The following is a 15,193-nucleotide window of genomic DNA, read 5'->3' on the forward strand; positions in this document are numbered from 1 at the left end:
AAACATACATTAACATAGTTGCTAGCGCAGAAGGGAACTCCTTTGTCTGTGGATGTGCTTCTTGTGTATGGCAGCATGCCATAACTTGCAGGGAAGTCAGCCTGTGACTAAAGTGGGATGACCCGTTGCCCTATTATTCCAGCTGGAGTGAGGCACAAGAAAATTTTGAATGACACAACTGGCTAATGGATGAAGTCTGGCTAATAACCACTACAATTAACTCGGAGGAGAGAAAACATGCACTTACATGAGGAAACACAGACCCAAGCAGAGGAGGAAACTCTGGTGCATTCTCAGCCAGAATTCATGATGGGCTTACTGGAGGAAACACAGAACAACACATACTGATATAAAGAAACCTTGGTGCACGATCGAGGTGAATACTATTTGCATTTTCATGAGAAAACAGGCAACTCTCACTACAGAAAATTGGGATTTATTCATTATGAAGCATGGGTAAGTTTGTGTAAATAGATGTTTTGTTAGGAAACAGATACTACTTACAGAAAGAATGTGAAGTCTCTTGCTTCTAAAAACCGATACTAGAACAAGGCCACATTGTGTCAGTAACCTCACTAGTGCATATATGAGCGCCTAGAAATACTTAAGCTCAGGATGTGAGCTGTGCAATAGAGTAGAACTAGCCAAAAAATTCACTGGGAGAGCAGAGCCAGAGCCGTGCAAAGGGTGGCCTCTGAATCAAAGAGCCTGCCCAAGAACCAAGCCATGAAAAAGACTGCCATGTAACATATGCCACAAACATCTAGATAGTATTACAAATAAGAGTTTCGAAACATTCACTGAAGTACATTTCTGCCACCAACCTGATGTCAATGCTATTAGTGAAGTGGAGGCAAGATGGCAGCCGCGGCGTGGGCTGTGTGAGCAGCTCTAGACTCCAGCTCCGCGTTCCCGAGAGGAGAGGAGGCATGTTGGTTATCGACTGAATTTTCAACCGAATTGTAGCCTAACTTCGAATCCATTCATTTTCACCCTGGCTTGACCCAACTCTGTCGGGAGGGAAGAGAGAAGCCATAGTTATTGCTCGGAGAAAGAGAAAAGTATATTGCAACCTAAGCAGCAGTAGATCGGACTTTGCAGTCCCGGTACTGACCTGAGAGGATCCGGGATCCAGGGTTTGGTTGTGGTGCGAAAGCCTCCGAAAAGCTCACGATAGCTTGGGCGGTCGTCTCTTTTGCAGCGCTACTTCCAGCTACACGACGGATGTTTCTCGACATTATCCGACCCCGAAAGCGTCTTTTGTTTTGGCGCCTTTCTGGGTTCTTTTCAGGATTTCGGCTTTCAGTCATACGTGGGAGCGGTGGGTCTCGAAGAAGGAAGGAGATGCCTCCGAAAGCTCAAACGAAGGCTCAGACTCGGAGCGTTAAAACGAAGCAGCAAGCTGTTGGAAAACAGGTTCAGCCCAAAGATATCGTAAGTGAATCTTTGCTTTTGTCAGAAACTGAGACTGATAGAGTGGAGAATGATGTGGGCGTTGATTTATCTGAAAAAACCTCTCTGCTTCAAAGTAATTCCAAACAAGGCACTCTCCTTCATCACGGTTTTTTCGAGAAAAAAATAGTAAAACATAAGGATATTGTAACCATAAACTCTGTTACAGCTGTGGTGGATACACTCGAGTCTGTAAACGATGGTATTGTTGCAATAGCAGAGCGGACTACAGACCCAGCAGAAGCTATTAAGGATTTAGACTTACGGCTTTGCTACCCACAAGGAAGTATGGGAAATGGAGTCCAAACTGACTCATTACAGTCTGTGGGGATTGCCGAGACTCTTTCGAGTACTAAGCCTAATCTTTTGGAAGAGGCATTAATTCCTCAAGAAGGTATTGAACATTTTTACTCTATGTCTGATCATACTTCCGATGATAGCCTAAACAGAAGTAAGGACTGGGCGGACTATACTGCTGAAAGTAGTCCCCCTGGAGAGGATGAAGATGATGGGGGTATAAAAGCTACTTTAGTTTCACCTAATGTAAGCATCGCTACAGTTAAGAGACGAAAGAAAAAGGGATCTTATAATAGTACTCTTATCAAACCTATTGTAGAACGCTCTGAGAATACGGTCTCAGATTATGGAATTAGGCTCGATATTCCCCTTGAAAACAATTTTTCGGCTGAAACTGAGTCTCTAACTGTAGAGACTTCCACCAATCCCGAAGCTGGAAATAATTTTGCTGAAACTTCTACTGAAATTACGTTAACCACCATATATAACACTATGATGACGCATCGGGTCGAGAATAAATCCGAAAATCTTCGTACTCAAGCCACTTGTACTAAAATGAAAAATGCTATTTGTCGACCAATTAAAATCTCAGCTGAGACTGCTGATAGAGTTACCGAAGCTGAGGCATGCATTTCGGCTCTGGAAGAAGAGTCTTTGTCTCAGAAGCAAGAACTTGAGCATGTCAAAGCCCATCGGGATGATTTCGCCTATAAGCTAACGGGCCTAGAAAATCAGGCCCGTAGGAATAATTTACGATTTCTTGGAATACCTGAAAAGAAGGAAGGGAACGGTGCAAGACAATTTGTTATAGATCTTTTAAATGAGGCTTTTCCTGACGTAAAAACATGGGATTGGGCAAAAGAAGTCCAAAGAGCTCATTGTTTCCCTTTTTCTATTAAGAAACCCCGTCAGGCTGAGATAGATTATCCTCGTGCAATTCTTGTCAGCTTTAATAATTTCCTTGCAAGAGAGGAAATTGCAGCCCTAGCCAAACCTGAGAAAAGAGCAATGGCAAAAGGATGTACATTTTTTGTGCGGCCGGATTTCTGTCAGGCAACGGAGGCCCAGCGATGGCATTTGAAACAACTAATACCTGATTTTCAGAAAAAAGGGGCCACCGTTTACCTCCAGAATCCCGCCAAACTAAAAATTCTGTGGAAAGGGCAAACAAAATTCTTCCTATCAGAAGTCAAGGCTGAGGATTTTTTACATACATTATAATATTTAGATCATTATTAGGCAGGATATTATGCTCTTGTTAGTATGTGAAATCATTATTTCAAATTTTATTTTTATTTTTAAGTCATTAAGGCTGTTTTTGATTCTAGTCTTCTTGGATTTAAAAGAAGGGAGGAAAAGAACAATTTTTTTTTTCTTTTTCATTTTCTTTTATTCTGCTTCTCCTTTTTTTTTCCCCTTTTTTTTCTCTTCTTTTTGTGGTGCGTGGAGCTGGAGTGATGCGGCACGCCACGCTTAACAGGAATTGAGAATTCCTGAGCCTCATGTGTGGGGGAGGGGGGTGGGTGGCTGGTCCTGGACCAGGGGGTGGTGGTGGAGGGGTGTGGGGTGTAATGCAGCAATATTGGCTAACCCAGGCATTATCAAGCAGATCAGCTGGATTTTTATAAGTTATAAGAGTATTAAGAATCAATTAAAAATATTATTGCTTATTCTGTTTTTGAAAAATTTAAAATGGGGAGAAAAATTAAAATCTGTTCGTTAAATATCAATGGTTTGAATGATTTTAAAAAGTTAGGGAATTTGCGGCATTTGATTCAGTCTTTACAATTTGATATTTTGTGTCTACAAGAGACACATATCTCATGGTCTAAGAGGATCCTGTTGAAAAATTTGGGTCTGGAGCTCCTAATCTGTTCCAAACAAACGGGTATTACAAGAGGAATCACTATTTTCATAAAACAAAGGATAGGGAAATGTGTTAGAATTTTAGGTGACAAATGGGGGAGATGGGGACTAGCAGAAATTATTATCCCCTACTTGCTTCCACTAATAGGTCTCTCGAAAGGTTAAATAATCTACATCTCTCTCTTTATGGCCGTACTAATGTTGTCAAGATGCTTTTTTTCCCCAAATTTCTCTATTTTTTTCCGACTATACCTTTATTGTTCCCCTCTAGTTTTTTTGTTAAACTAGACAGAATAATCTCAAGATTCTTATGGGGGTACAAAAGAGCTAGGAGGTCTCTCATCTGGTGTACTTTACCAAGGCTAAGAGGAGGTTGGGGAATTCCGAATTTTCGTTTATACTATATAGCTGTATCGCTTAGGTTTATGAGTGCTTTAATCTTTCATGGGACAACTACAGATGAGCATACATATCCATCAATTTATGTAATGACTCTTGGTACTCAAGCACGACAATGCCTTGTACGTTTTTCTGAACCACGCTATTACAAAAAAACAAGATTTAAAGTTATGTTGACGGCCTTTCAGATATGGAAGCAATTCAAGAGTAGATTTATGTTGAACACCAATCTTAGCTATTACACACCACTATTTGACAATCCGATGCTGCCATCAATTTTCACAGATCACATTATGCAGCGCTGGCAACATCTTAATTTATTACGATTAGGGGACCTTTATCATAAAGAACAATTTGTAACATTTGCGTATTTACAACAACAGTATAATTTACCTAAAGCCGATTTTTTTAAATATCTGCAAGTACGCAGCTTTCTAAATACAAACAATTTATTGAATACTAATAAAATTAAGAAAATTGATGTATTGGAATGTTGTTGGAGACAAAATAGAATTGGGGTGATCTATCAGACAATGATAAATCGATTAGAAGACAATTTAGAATTATTCAATAAAAAATGGCAACGGGATTTGGGTATAGATAGTATAAATATATCTAATGCATTGGCACTGTCTGATCAAGTTCTCTGTAATGGATCTTTGAAAAGCCAATTTTTTATGAGCATATTTGACCTATATTATACCCCTGCTAAATTATTGAAGTGGAAAGCCAATAGAGGTGACAAATGTAGTCTGTGGATTTCTTGGTGCAAATTCTATTCACATGTTCTTTCTTTGTCCTAATTTAACTCAGTTTATTTCTGAAATACAAAAGTTTTTTAATAATATTATGAATTCACCAGTAATACTCTCCGCTGAACTTGTAATTCTTGGTATCCAATCAAATCCTGATAAGCTGCAGACAAGTGACGAAGAAGGTTTTTTATTTATATCTATGTCTATCTTTAGATATTGTATAACCTCTCATTGGCTTGATGCTAATTCCCCTTTATTTTGTCAATGGCAAACCAAACTGTTAAACATTTATCAATTAGAGAAAGCTGTGTATTGTTTAAAAGGAAGGGGAAAAAAAAGCTTTTGGTTTAAAAATTTGGGCCCCTATCTATAATTGGATTCAATGTTAAAAGTTTAACCTGCTTATTTATTCATGTCAATACTGTTAAACTGATCCTCAGTTTTGCTTGCTTTTTTTTAATTTTTTTTATTACTGGTCTGATCTGTAATGCTCGGCTAGCTGTTCATCTGCTGCTATAAAAGTTTAATAAAGATATTAAAAAAAAAAAGAGTAGAACTAGCCAAAACATTCACTGGGAGAGCAGAGCCAGAGCCGTGCAAAGGGTGGCCTCTGAATCAAAGAGCCTGCCCAAGAACCAAGCCATGAAAAAACTGCCATGTAACATATGCCACAAACATCTAGAGAGTATTACAAATAAGAGTTTCGAAACATTCACTGAAGTACATTTCTGCCACCAACCTGATGTCAATGCTATTAGTGAATTAAGAGGCAAGTTCTATGCACCAAATATATGGCCCAGATTCTGATAATAGCTGGAGCAAAATATTAAGCTATTAATTCAGCATGAAAGTTTTTTGTACCACAGATATTCTGAATGCAGGTATCTGAAGGTGCTTTCAATGTGATAATGATCATGAGTGTAGGTTGATCACACAGGTTTATCAAGCTTGGATTCATTGCAGAATTTCTAATTTCACACTGTAATACAACAATGGGTATCTGAGATCAAAGGTTAGAATGCAGGCAGAAATGTACAATCCGTTTTATTTATTTAAGTCACTTTTACATAGCATCAAACATGCCCAATGACACAAGTGTTCATCGCAAAAGGCACATTGGTGGACATTTAAAATGTCAACAGATGTGTCAAGAAAAAAACAAAATTTAAAGGCCTATTGACAGAAAGCAAGCACTCATGGAAGAATACAAGGAGGAGGTAAACAGGTTGTGCTCCACGAGAGTGACAAAGACATACTGGACAGCCTAAAACAAATAAAACCAGCAAATAGAAAGCGAGCAACTCTGAGTTACAAAACACATAGCCAATGGTAAGCAATGGGCAGAAAGAATTCCCAAGGAAGCTTACCGAAAATATCCCCAAGAAGGCTTCCGCCTATAAAAGCAATACATGTTCTCAATTTACATTCCTGAATTTTTAACTTTTAAATGTGTTGTATCGGATATTTGCATGGCTCCTCTTGATTTAAGATAAAATAGTGGATTTTTCTCATTAGGGGTGTTCTTACACATTGGAATAGAGGTTAGGGAATATTTTCTTGAAGAAATATTAGACTCTGCCCCTTTCTTATTTAATATCTTAGAGCATTGGAACAGCTTCCCACCTTTCCTTTGTGTCTTTGCGGGCAGACTTTTGTTTCACAACTGTGTTTTCAAGGGATGTTAGTGTGGTGATATTATGGCACAGGACAGATAATAATTATCCTTTCCTAATTTCCTGGCCAAGGGTGTTGGCCTGGCTTGTCTCTCTTTTCACTTGTATATATGTCAGTTGTTTTGGCTCTTCAAACCTTCCTCTCTGGGTGGCCTAAATCACCCCATTGCCGATGTTGGACCATATCATCTCTAAAGTATTACGGACTAATTTTGCCACTCACCATTCTGGCTTTGTTATTGTTATGTTATGTTATATGTTAAGGCGATTTTTAAAGCGCACGGTTACCCAAAGGTGTCCTGGCGCTGATTACTTCTCCAAAGGCAAGGACAGGGCAGGGAGAGTTATTTATCAAAAAGCCAAGTCTTCAAATCCTTTCTAAAACTTAGCAGATTATTGGCATTTCTTAAATGAAAAGGCAACTTATTCCAGGCCTTTACAACGTGAAGCTTCGGCCGCCCCAAAGGGCTTTTTTTGTAGACGGGACTGCGGTCAATTTTGCTTCTGATGATCGGAGCATGCGCGTTGGGGTATACCATTGAAATTGTCTTTTAAGATGGTCAGGCCCCTCTCCGCGCAGAGCTTTAAATACCATGCATAGTGATTTAAACTGAACCCGGTTCCCAACCGGGAGACAGTGCAATTTTTTTTAACACATTGGAGATAGGGGCAAATTTGGGGGTACCTGTAAGGAGTCTAGCCGTGAAATTTTGGAGCATCTGAAGGTTGTGCAACAGTTTTTGCTGTATGTTTAAATATAGACTGTTGCTCTCCCTGCACTAGGCCCCTTGTTGCCCCCCTCCCCCCCCCCCCCTTGTTGCAGTCATTTAAAATAATAAACTTTTTGTGGAGTGCCCGACTTCTGCCATTTGCTGCTAGGTGAATGCACTTTTAAATTAGCTCTTTCACATAGGTAAAAAAAACTTACAGCTTCAAGTGTCTTGCAACACCTTATATCGAGAATTTTGTTTTCAAGAAAATTGCATCCTCACCAATCAGTAGCACGTATGCATGATACATACATTGGTCATGCATGTGTGCGCCTTCTGGGTGACTCAATTCATCACGTCTACACCCATTTATTATTTTCCTTTTTTTTTTTTGCCGGTGCTGCACAGCAACGACAAGCATTTTGCTGTTTACCGATGCTGCTTGGCATCTCCTAAAAGCATTAGCAAAGTCAGCATTCAATACTTATTGGCCTTGCCAGTGCTTGTTCTTGTACAGGTGACTTACGTGCTGCTCTTCAGTTCAGTCGAGAAACAGACTGTATACATTTAGCTTCTGTTTTGTAAATTACAACAAATCCTTATTATTGAACGTTGGCTGAGTCATCTAAAGTTTTTTTTCTTTTATTGTAGTTTATCATGACATTTCAACAACTTACAGACAAACCAGCATCCGGATGAAGAAGAAAAACAAAGGTAATTAAAACAAATGTAAAAAGGAATACAAGTGTGTGAATACTGTCTTAAGGATAGAAATTCAGAGTATCTAAGAAATGAAGACCACCAGGCCTATACACAGCACATTTTCTAACTACACTTACTGCCTGATCCTAATTGGTCTCCTTCTTTGGACTAGATTGGTGCGCTGTGTTGCCCTCTGTTTCTACTTCATGCTGTCTAATTTAAGAAAGGTATGTTACTGCCATGTGTATCTGGAAGTACACATGCTGTTCATGCTTCTACCAATTAGTGTTGGACTCGGACTTGTGCAAATTGTTTTTCTTTGAAGAAGTCATCGATTCATGAGGTATAGTGACTCCACCTATTGCAGGTAATGCACATGGGCATTGGCACCATTGTTAGATTGTTTTTTTTTCCTGCGGTCTGGTTTGGACATGTTTCAATCGAGCTTCGGATCGGTGCCTCGTGGTTATCATCTTCTAGCCCATTTGGTTCCTTTTCACACACCAGTAGAACAATCCCTGCGTGTGCTGCAGTTCAGAGTCTTTGTGCTACCTGTTTGTTTCGATATAGGAGAACTCTTCGACAGCCTGTCCCATGTTTGGCGCAGAGAATCCGTGATTGAAACGACTCAATTTCAGACTGCCCTGAGTGTTGAGTTAAACACCCCCTGGGCAGACCTCCACCAGTTGTGTAACCTCTGCGCCTCTGCGGACCATAACACGGCTGTTCTGCCTGCCTCGCCTTCCGATCGAAGAAGACACTGCGTTACCGTCGAGCTTGATGCCTCGCTTCACAGTCTATGGCGCGGCGGCAAGGGAACCACACCCACGTTTTCTTCAGCAAATGGGACGTTGAAATCGAACCTCAGCCAGGTACTTTGGCAGCCAAGCCTCAGATCTTCCCTCCTGAGGCATGTCCCAGCTAGGAATCTGAGGGGGAAGGCCCTCGGTTGGTGCGGGTCCAGATAAAAAGTAATCTGCTTTGAGGACAAATGTTCTCCTTTCTTCACCAGCCCAGCTTCGAATGGAGGCCGAGCACTGCCCTCGAGGGGTTCGGGCTTCTCGCCCTGAAGCCCATTAGCAAGCTTCTGGTCTGCCACTGCCTGAAGGCCATGGTCGGCACTGAAAACAAGCTTCGGTTCCGCACCCAACCACCCCTCAGCGCCCCAGCATATCTTGAAGCTTTGCCTCTCTGTGCGGACACCGCCTTTGGATCGGTGTTGAAAATGCACACCAGGCCATTTTCGGCTCTGAAAACGTCTTTTGCACTGAAACCCACCTCTGCTCCAGTGGCTTTAAAACAAACCTCTGCACCTAAGCTCCCGGTATCCAAGGCTCTGTCCCCCACTGCTTCCAAGGACAACTACAAGCCTGTCCTGCAATGACTACTGTAAGAGCCTGATAGCAGGCAGAAGCACATCCTAATCCACCCATAAACTGGCAGAATCCTCACTTAGCCCCGTCTAAAGCCTTAATTCCCATTGCCCCCTAAAAGGAAGTTGTCTTTCAAAGAAGCCCTTGACTTGCCATCTAAGCCACAAGCCAAAGTAAAGAGGTGACATAACCATGCAGGGCTCGACAAATCCACTCGACCGCTCGCATTTGCGAGGTAAATTTAATGAGGTCGAGCTATTTTTAGGTCCTACTCGCCCTTTCTGGCGAGTAGGAAAACATACTAACTTTTGTCCTCTGTCTTTGAAAACGAAGCAAATGTGACAAGATAACAAGATTTAAAGGCCTTTTTATTGCTCACAAAGCAAATGAGCAATAAAGATGCCTTTAAATCTTGTTATCTTGTCACATTTGCTCAGCTTTCAGAGACGGAGGTCAAGTAGGTTACTGTTAGGTCGAGGAGAGTTTTCAAGGTACTAGACCTGCAGGACTAGTACCATTTTTCTGATTTTTCGAGCCCTGCCATGACACCAGTCCCATGCATCCTCTGCCTTGTCCATCACAGCATCTTCTTCCCCCCTTCTTCCTTTGCCTTCTTCTCCATGCCCTGCCCCCTGCTTCACCTCAACCACCTGCTGTCCCTCTTTCTGAATCATCACAGGGTTCTGCACATTCTGTCCTTGAGGGGTGGGAGGGGTGCGGGAAGGGAATCACCTAGACTCTCTTCAAAATCCTTAAGATGTACCCATTTATCCACAGTCACAGGATTATCAGTTGGATGACTAAGCTATGGACCCCCTTTGGGACACTTATCCCGATCTCTATCCAGCCAGGCTATCCCCACTGGATGACACCACCTCGTAACGTGAGGTTCTGCACAGGGCAGCCACTTATCACAAAGTAGAGATGCACAAAACACAGAATGAGGAAGATTTTCTTGTGGAGACTCGATCCTCCAGGCATTTCTTTGCAATGCTAAAAGGGATGTTAATACTAGCTCCTGAGGTCTTCAAAGAGCAGGGTAGTCAACCAGAGAATGGACAAAAAGTACAAAGCCTCACCTTCTGACCCTCCATCCATTAGGGGACAACTTCCTCCACATCCCCTGGTAGCTCACAAGCTTACCAATGCCCAAGACACTGGCGATACACCACCACCTGACAAAGAGAGCAAAAAGATAGATGTGGCAGGTAAGCGCGTCGCTGTTCAATCATAAATACATTAGCGTATTACCAATTCTGTTGGCCTGATCTCAAGGTATGACCAGGGGGCTCTGGGATGAGATAGAAGAACTCCCCCAGCATCTCCTAGAGCAGTATAACAAAGAGGCCAAGACCTTGTTGCAGAGGATAAAAAAACATTTGACACCTCTATTAGGTGTGCCTTCAACGCTGCCGACACCGGAGCACGCATCATTAACACAAGTGTCCTGATTCGCCACCACACCTGGTTGTGTGTCTCGGACTTTAAGTCTGAAGTACAGCAGCATCTGCTTAACCTGCCCTTCGTTGGGGAGCACCTCTTCAGACCGCAGGTTGACCAGATGCTTAAATTCAAAAAAGGACCGCAAAGGAAATGGGTCCCAGTACCGCGGAGGTGTCAAATCCACCTCTCCCGATGCCTCTTCCTCCTTTCATAGGCAGCAGAGCCAGCAAATCCCTTCATTGGGCTATTCTAGGGAAAGTCACAGGGGTAACAACTAAAGGGTAGAGGAAAGAGTAGTGCCGCCAAGGGCGCCGCAACGCCAAGCAGTTACTCGTTCACATTGCCCCTCCCCCTTCCCCAAACACAATGCACTTATGCACTTATTGGGGGAAGACTGCTGGGAGGTTTTCTGCAGTGGGCAGAAGCCATCTCAAACCATTGGGTCCTCTCCATCAAAGGCCAGGTATACAACTTGGAGCTCACCTCCACCCCACCAAACATTCCTCCTTGCATACAAACTCTCTCCCTAGAACATCAACGCCTCCTTCACTAAGAAGTTGAGGCACTCATTCTCTATGGGGCAAGCACACCTGTGCCGCTCCACCACCACTGCAAAGGCATGTACTGCCTGTACTCTGTCAACCCCAAGAATGACCCACCTCTCATGCCCACATTCTCAGGCCCCTCAACAAATTCATCCTGCCAGAACATTTCGAATAGTAACGCTCTAGGATCTCATCCTTCTACTGCAGCAAGGCACTTCATGGCCACCCTCAAGCTGAACGACACCTGCTTTCACATCCCAATCCATGCCGCTCATTTTGGGTACCTCCAGTCTCCGCCCATTATAGGAGTGCCTAGCAGCACAGTGGTCACAAGCGGAGGGTCACTGTAAAGATATGATTTGATTTGGAGCCGTACTCATTGAACAATAACCTGTTGCAAGGAGTGCCTTTTTTCCACCCAATTCCACAAGTAAACATTACAACGGATGCTTCCATCACCAGATGGGGGACACACTTACAGGTTTTGACCATTCTGGGTATGTGGGCACCCCATCAACAGGGTCTCCACATCAACTACCTGGAACTGCTGGCCATTCTGGGAGCTATGCCGGGAGCAGAGATGTGGTATCCATTTGGGACACCGCTGATTAGTTTGTCCTCAGCACCATTCAACCCCAGAGGACTTCCTCATGTAGGTCTAGGAGGCTCAGAACTAGCTGAACATCAAGCGCATAGGGAAAAATCCCAATCGGAACTTATACCAAACCAAAGATATTGGCAAACTACTTATGATATCTTTGGTGTCAACTCAGATCACACCCAAATGCCTGAGGTGGTGTCTCATGATGATGACAAAAGCAGTGAAGGACAATTTGCTACCTTTTTCCTCTTTGGACACTGTAAATTATTTAGCATTGCAACATGCCAGTGATCTGGACATATCTTTACAGAGAAGAAGGTGGAGTGTACTTCAAGGCTGACATCCCTGAAAGTAATTTATGTTGCCTTCCTCAACATAGCTCGGGTAAAGTGTTGGATGTAACCCTACCTTCAGTGAAGGCCAGATCCAATATACTTACAGAGGTCCTACAACCCACTTCAGTGGCATCAGATCTGCTGCTTCTATGTAATGAAGCCTTGATAGGTCCCCTTAAGGTGGTTTAGGACAAACACACCTTTGGCCCTGCTGTGAACTGGATGACTGCAAGGCATTATAGGCCATGTATTATGGGCATTATAGGCATTATAGGCCTAGAAACCCATCCCTCACTGGAAAGCTTGGTGCAGGAATCTTTTTCAATCAAACAGAATCCAAGACCTTTTCCTATAGCTTCTCTAGACAGAACATCTAAAAAATTGGGAACGGTAGAGAAGAATGTTTTCTCTGCCGGTGGTTTAACCTTAATGTCCATGAACACCACGAACATCACATAACTTTTTACCAGGTATACTCATAACGTGTGTGCAATGGCAAACATGGTGGTGCCGAGTTTATCAGACCACCAGAAAGGACCATTTTAGGTGGTGGTGAGCGATGGCCAGGACATTTGCACAGGCAGATCCTCATGGTAGGCTTGGACACAGTGGACATTGTGGCCAGGGCCATGGGTTTATCCATAGCCCTGAGGAGGCACACAGGCTGAGGTTCACTGGCTACTCCAGTGAAGTGCTGGTGAGTCTTATGAATATGCCCTTTGAGACTCGACTTTTTGGGGGCAAAGTTGACTTAGCCTTGGAGAGATTCATGGCGTAAAAGGCTACTATTCAGTCTTTGGAACTTAAATCCCCAGCCCAAGATTGCAGACAGTTATGGAGCATGTCCAAAGCATTCACATTTTGCCAGTGTCAGTCATACCAACCTGTCCAGCAGCTTAACCAATTTCTGCAGCTATACCGGGTCTCAGGCAAAGGAAAAGGGAGACATGCCCAGCAACCCTCTTTCTCGCACTCCCCCACACCATCTGGAAAGAGGCTTTAGCTTCTCCTTGGAGTTGCATCTATGGCCAGTTGGAGGAAGGGTGTATGCCTTTCTTCAGCCTTGAAGACCACCTCCTCAGACAATCCAGGACATTTGGATATCATTGTGAGGTTTCGGAATGGAGCTATTGTTCGAGTCCTGATGGTCCTCTGCCTGCTAGGTCTACTGATTTCCTGCATCCTTCTGGTCATGTACACATGCTGGCACATGAGGGCTCTCACGTTGTAACTCAGCGGGCAGAGTTTACAGCATGAGGGAGATCTGTTATACACCATTGTGATCTCCCGGGGCACTGCGTAAAATCTGGTTTGGTGGTTGAGGGAGGACCACCAGTCTCTGGGGATGACCTTCACCTCTATTCAGCTGTAACTGAGGTGGTGACAAATGCATCTACCTTCAGGTGAGGTGCTTATCTGGAGTAGCTGGAGATCAGAGGCGTTTGGTCTCTAGAAGAGCAGGGATGTCACATTCGCTTGTTGAGGGCAATTCGGCTAGTGCTCAAAGCCTTCCTCCCTTTCCAGTCAGTCTTTCCTGATGTGGTTGAAAAATGTCTGTGATGGGTACATCAACAAGTAAGGAGGAGTTGAGTCTCACAATCTGTCGAGAGTCGTTAAGACTCTGAGCTTAGACACACCAGCCTTTGATCTAGCTAATTGCGAACCATCCGGCGATTCTCTGAATACTTGGGAGACCGCCTCAGTCTGTGTCATCTTGCAGTATGTGAGTTGCATCAACATCCAGTGGTGGTACAACTCATATTTTCCCTGTAAGGCACCAGTGGGTGGATCTCTTTTAAATTCGCGACAATGACCACTGTTCTCTGCCATCCAGTATCTGCTTTAGAGAGCCTGAATAGTGCATTTTCCGCATCACTGAGGGATTCCCCCTATGCCCTTCATTTCTCAAGTTCTGAGAAAGATTCACCAGGACTTGGGCCTAAGTCATCTTCATTGCTCCGTACTGGCGGAGATAAATGTAGAACGCAGATCTCCTGTGCCTCTCCCAGTGTTTCCCGCTCTGCCTTCCTCATTCCACTTTCATGCTTGGAGACTGAGTGGGGGCACCTGCGTCCAGAGATGGTTGATGGAATATTGTTGGCTCGTCGAACCTCCACCAACACTGTCCACTCTGGAAGTTGGAATAGGTTTTGTGGCTTGCTATGCAGTGCGGAATGTGGATCTCTTGAAGGATCACCTTCTCAGAAGTTCCTGCTTTGCTCCCACTGAACAACATAACTACGCAGTGGGCACCCTCAAGGAATACATACCATATGGCCTTGTCAGCATTTTTCTGCTTTCCACACCAAACTTCCCTGTTCATATCCCAGATCATGGTCAGATTTTTAAAGGGATTAACAGATATTTCCACCAACTCCTTTTGTCATGCCCCAATGGGACTTGAACCTTGTTTTGACTTTTTTGATGAGCACTCCTTTTAAGCCTCTCCAAAGTTACCAGCTCCGGTTATTGATTTTTTAAACAGTTTTCTTGTGGCCCGTTACCTTGCCAGTTCATGTCAAAGAGTTGAAAGCACTGAAGTCTTTCTGCTTTAGACCTGCTTCTTCCCAGACATATTAGTTATAAGAACTAAAGTGTCTTTCCTTCTGAAGGCAGTTACCCCTTTCCTTCTGAGTCAGTACACTACCCTTTCTTTTCCCCCTCATTCTAGGTATGAGGAAGATTATTTTTTAAATTAATTGCACCAAGGAGATCAGGTTTGACGAGCAGCTGTTTGTAGAGTATACAGCAGAAGAGGACTTAATCACGACAGATAACACTATGTATAAGCATGTGCTTCAGTTTTTGTCAAAAAGGAGCTGCTTAAAGGAATCTGGACTTATTCCATCAGGGTACAACCTTCTACCTCGGCACTGGCCAGGGATGTTTCTGTGGGTGAGATCTGTCATGTGGCTATCAAAGTGTCCTTTTACATCTTCTGCAAGCATTATTATTTGGATTTAGCGGTAAGAAGAGATGGCTATTTTTCAGGCTCGGTGCTCAACAATGACCTCTTAGGACCACCACTTTAGAGGGGTAATG

General features: G+C 43.3%; 1 protein-coding gene across 1 annotated transcript in view; it reads left to right on the forward strand.

Moving 5' to 3' along the window:
- MRPS5 (mitochondrial ribosomal protein S5) overlaps window positions 1-15,193 on the forward strand; it is a 428,043-nt gene that overhangs the window by 397,709 nt on the left and 15,141 nt on the right. Inside the window, exon 9 of the mRNA XM_085612093.1 lies at window positions 7,804-7,866. Coding sequence (XP_085468219.1) covers window positions 7,804-7,866 — 63 coding nt within the window. The remainder of the gene's footprint in view (window positions 1-7,803; window positions 7,867-15,193) is intronic.

This window comes from Triturus cristatus, chromosome 6, assembly GCF_964204655.1.
Source record: "Triturus cristatus chromosome 6, aTriCri1.1, whole genome shotgun sequence".
Lineage (NCBI taxonomy): Eukaryota > Metazoa > Chordata > Amphibia > Caudata > Salamandridae > Triturus > Triturus cristatus.